General features: G+C 34.8%; 1 protein-coding gene across 1 annotated transcript; it reads left to right on the top strand.

Moving 5' to 3' along the window:
• The first annotated feature begins 761 nt into the window (after positions 1-761).
• On the top strand, positions 762-5049 carry LOC143222965 (interferon regulatory factor 2-binding protein 2-B-like). Its single transcript, XM_076450211.1, has 2 exons — positions 762-2153; positions 3854-5049. Exons 1-2 carry the CDS (start codon positions 1397-1399, stop codon positions 4519-4521), a joined length of 1425 nt encoding a protein of 474 aa, XP_076306326.1. The 5' UTR covers positions 762-1396; the 3' UTR covers positions 4522-5049.
• The last annotated feature ends 248 nt before the right edge of the window (positions 5050-5297 follow it).

Here is a 5297-nt window from a genome sequence, read left to right as displayed (position 1 = left end):
TTAGCGATTTTATATGTTTGTTGTTAAGCGAAAAGCTACACAATAAGCTCATTATCTGTGCTGTGCCTACTACGGGTATGGAAACCGGGGTTTTAACTTTCAGACTGAGCCACTGGGGAGGGGTTTTAAAATAATGAAGGAAAAACAATTTATTTTTACTTTTGATAATAAAGGAAAATATCGTGCTTTATAGTACAAAAATTCAGTTTTTCACTTTAGCTTTGCGCAAATGTTCATATCTCCAAACTGACAACGTTGTGTATTGATTGCCTGATTAATCACTGAAAAATATTCACTCAGGCACAGCAATCAGGAACACGTAATGTTTGAACAGGGTCTAATAAGAATATTTTATTGTAGCCTTTCTTGTGTTAACGATAAACATTTGGTCGAAGTTCTTAATCAAATGTCCTTCATAAGCAAAATATATTCATTCACTTTTGATAAATACCCTGACAATCAATATCAAAATGTATTCATTCTATACTAATCCAGATAACATTTTCTACCTAGAGATATGTGCACAATGAATGAAAATCATTCTAGAAATCAACAAACGCGGTTATTGATTTTTTTTTTGAAAAATGTTTTATTGTTGTACTCCTAGAGGGTTCCCGCTCTCAGTTCTCGGACTATATACAAACCAAGATACGTGCAACCGTATGATAATCGATACAGTGTTACGTCACAAGCGTGATAGAACCAGCAGCAGGGCTTCTCGTAATCGTTTGGACTCTTGCCAGCTAGATCTTTTCGCCCTGTCATGGCTGCAACGTAATTAAACAAGCTATTTTATATTTTGAAGCTTTCTTCCTAAATGGTTTACATAGAAATGATATTTACAAACATGGTCGTCGTACTGAATTCATTGCCATTTTACAACTAAACAACAAAGATATTTAATTGATTTGTTGTAGTAAACTGTTAACTGCATGCTTGTCAAACCGGTTTTCCTGAATATCATCAAGTGGCAATAACGCTGAAGATATCATTGGCCCTCGTTTTTAATTCTGGAAAGTGTCCGATTTCAACCTCTTTTTTATGTAAATCTTGAAAAAAATAACATTTAACATTAATGCACACGAATTCTGTCACGCCCTTTATGTAGGACCATCAGACTGGTATATTTTTAACCTCATGTACTACTTACAGGGCATGATTATGTAGTAAAAGTGTGGTTAACACCATTTCCGCTAGGTGTCTATGTTAATATTGACATCACGAAATTTGGTTTCACAGTACGCGTGCTCTAAGCCAGTAGCTTCTTGTACTTTAACGATCAGTGTGTGAATTCTGTCTGCTGTACGAACGAAACTTATCAAACAGAAACGATATCAGTTTTTGAGCCTTCATTGTTCGCTGTTAGAGGTAAAAATTTTCTTGGTCAGTGATAGAAATGTCGGGTCTCTCTCGAGGCCAACGTCAACAATGTTATTTGTGTGATCTGCCGAGGATGCCGTGGGCAATGCTGCATGACTTTTTAGAACCAGTGTGCCGCGGCTGTGTTAATTATGAAGGAGCAGACCGCATTGAACTGGTTATAGAAACTGCTCGACAGATGAAACGTGCACATAGTTTTCAAGATAGTAAGACTTTTAAGGGTCATCAGGGGTCACTGTCATGTAGAAGTAATAGTAGCGATGGCTCAGTCATGTTTTCCACCTCTGATGGAACAACTTCAGAAAGGTTTACGGCACCAGATAGTCGAACACGAGCCTTGTTGGATAATAATACTTATCGTATACCTGGCCTTCAAAGGGCAGAAGATGTGATCTTTGATCCAATAACTGTTAGTCGACATCGCTGCAGTCCAAATCTGTCAGGCAGATGTCTGCCTGTATCACTGTCTCTTGTTCCTCCTTCATTACATGTAGCTGTGTCTCTTGCCAGTGGTCGAGGAAGTTCTATTCCCATAAAACGACCAAGCGATGACGATGACAACTCTAGTGGATCAGAGAATGGACAGAAACGGCCACGTCTGGATGATCAAACACTTAGGCCTCAGTTGATTAGAGGGGAGAGCCTTCCAACAGCTGTTCTAGGTATATCGTACAATCATTTCAAAAAGGAGAACGCCTTAGTGGGGAGAATGTATTCCCTTGATTCATCCACAGCCACACAGATAAAAACAATTGGGGCTGTATCTTCAACAGGTAAGTAGGACCTTTGTCTTAGTGAAACTGCATACGTTAAAGAACGTAACACGAATAAAATTATACAATTATAAGCAATATAGTTCATATTCAACACAAGAAAGTAGTATGTATTACAGAAATACTTAAGCAAAGATACACTAGAAATATATGCTGATATTGTGTCAGTAATTTGTGTCAACATCATAGTGATTTTATACAGTATACTTTAGCAACACCGTTTTTTAACAATCTGATATGCAGCATACTTTGGGAATATATTTACATTGGACTGATATACAGTGCTAAGTATGAGAAATATGAAACATTCTTTAACAAGATGTGTATAATTAATTAAGAATAGCTCAGGAAATTCGGTTTCATTAGTCTCCTTCGTGATCTTATAAAGTTTAAATTATACTTTATGGGGAAAACCTGTTGTTGGTATGTGAACTGTTTTCGAATGAAAGACTTGGCACAATAAGGTTAAACATTGAGTATAAATAAGCATTGATTTCGTCTGAACGTTTCGTTTTGACAACGATAAAAAAGCTCACAATTCTACGAAGGATATCATTTTTTTCTTTATTTCAAACCAGGCTTAACGGTTGTTATGACATACACAGTTGGCAAAAAATTTGCGTTTTCCTGTCTCTAGGTGTACGGTATAAATTAGAAACAGGAATTTCAGACCACGTGAAAGCAACATTATTTAAACGTTGCGTATCATCTTGATTTTGCTACTTATTATGGAGTTCTTTCATTGTTTTCACAAAATAGCAACAAATAAGTTGACGAAAACATGATTTGGGATAAATTTTCTTTAACATATTTGTATGTAAAAACGGCTCGTTTGGGCTGAGAAAATATTTTTACGTAGAGATTTTCTCAACCCAAACGAGCCGTTTTCACACATAGATTTTTCTCTACAAGTGGGTTTTCTCGACATCACTGATTATTATTTCTTTAACGTGTTATCTTGTAAGGGTTTGAGAAATGAAATTAACTTGACATGTGTATATGGTCATAGATGCCCAATTTTGCATTATTTAAGTTCGTATGTAATACCAAAGTATTCACTAAGAAACTAATTAAGTTTATTCTCAAATTTTATGTAAGGTAAGGCAAAACATTAACCATTAATTACGTATCAATTCATTTCCACTTGTTTGTAATGTAAGTGCTTGATATTGACAACGCCACGAAGAAGACGCATAACATACGACTGGTACCTTCGAAAAAAAATCTGTAATCTTTTAAATTAGTGCTTATGGTTACTTTATATATGAAAACAAAAACAAAAACAACCAATAACTAGTAGTTCTTAAAAGCGTTTTTGTTCTAATCAGGCATCTAACAAAAGTGAAATTCGTGAACGTGTTTTTTTTTCTAGAAATCCTATATACGTAAATAAGAACAATAAAACTTCTCTCGTTAGATGATTGTTGTTAATTAGATATTAGTTAATAAACATTACAAAACCTCTGGAAAATTTAGATAGATACATCTAACACAAGTTTGTTTTTGTATTGCAACTTATATTGGTTGAGACACTTTTTTAGTATTATTAGATTATACTGTTAGCGTTTTAAATGTCATGTAAATATGTTTTTATTTTGTAAATAAGGTTAATATTATTTATTGGATAACGATCGCGTTTGATGGTTTTGTTGAGTAAGATATTGAAAATGACATGAATTTTCATTTGGATTTTCTTACAGGATTTAAAAGTATAGCAAATACACCTAGTTCTTCACTGAGTTCTATACCGTCGTTGAGTAACCGCACAATATCGTCACCAGAAGGAACAATCCAAAACGGAAATTATTCCATGGCATCACTGATGTCTGTCGGCGACTGTTTGTCTTCGGATTCGACAAGAAGTGCCTCTTCTGGAGGAGAAATGTCTTCTCAGGCAAATAGACCTTCTCGTCCTTCTTCAGCCACCAGATGTTCTCCAGTATCAGGAAAGAAAACATCAGTTAGGGGGCGTCAAAACTCTGAAAACACTACATGCGATAACGAAACGAACAGCAATAGTACCACAACAACTGTAACAGCTTCAACATCAACAACTACAGCAACTACAACACATTCTGACTCACAGCAATCAGCTCCCGCGTTAAAATGTACACTTTGTAATGAACGCCTGGAAGATACGCATTTTGTGCAATGCCCCTCAATGCAAAACCATAAATTTTGCTTTCCCTGTTCTCGGGAAAGCATTAAGAGTCAAAAGGCAGCCAATGGGAATGAGGTTTATTGCCCAAGTGGTCACAAATGCCCTTTGGTAGGATCTAATGTTCCTTGGACTTTTATGCAAGGAGAAATAGCAACAATTTTGGGGAATGAAAATGAAAGAAAAGCAAAGAAAGAACGTGAGACCTAAATTCGGAGCAATTTTTGCATATCTAATTGAAAATTGATTGTCTCGAAACAATCAGTATCTACTGTTTACTGTTTCGAGTTATTTAAGTTTCTATTATTGTGATAAAGAAATTAGCAAATTATGGAAAAGCAAGTATAAAAGAATTGGGTGCTCTTGCAAAGATATATGTGCTTACGAAATTCATTTTCTTCTGTCAAAATTTGTTGTAATTGTAACTTTTCCGAAAATATGCACATTTTCGGTATCGTAATTATGTATATTTATAAATTTACTGATCTGTATTACATAAAGAGAAAAAACATTTATTTCAAAATAGATATTTACTCAATGTTTTTTCTTGCGTCCAAAACCTGTAACCTGCTCACGTGTTTTACTTCTTCTACCTTTTTTTTATGTGTCTTGTTTTTTTCTAAGTTGTTTTGTAACATGCATATTTGTTGTTAGTTTTTATAATTGGCTAGTCATATTGTTACTATTTACTGTGTAAAATATTTGTCAAACGTTGAGAACGAAAATAAATGAGAGAAATTACATTTTGTTCTTGTGTCTTCGATTCTCTCTCATGTCATAACCTTCGGATATTGTTTAGACAATGGCCATTATTTACGACACATTACACAGAAAGTCTTTCCTCCACATTCCAAGAAGGAATTTCCAAATGCCTTGCTATCCTGACTAAACTCGTTACATTGGTTACAGGTGCATTCTAAACATGGTAAACGTTTATTTACTACTGATAAAGAAATATCACCAAAAAAATAACGACTCATGCGACA

Source organism: Tachypleus tridentatus, chromosome 8 (assembly GCF_004210375.1).
Source record: "Tachypleus tridentatus isolate NWPU-2018 chromosome 8, ASM421037v1, whole genome shotgun sequence".
Lineage (NCBI taxonomy): Eukaryota > Metazoa > Arthropoda > Merostomata > Xiphosura > Limulidae > Tachypleus > Tachypleus tridentatus.
Note: the sequence above shows the minus strand (reverse complement) of the source record. Positions and strands in the feature narration are given on the sequence as shown.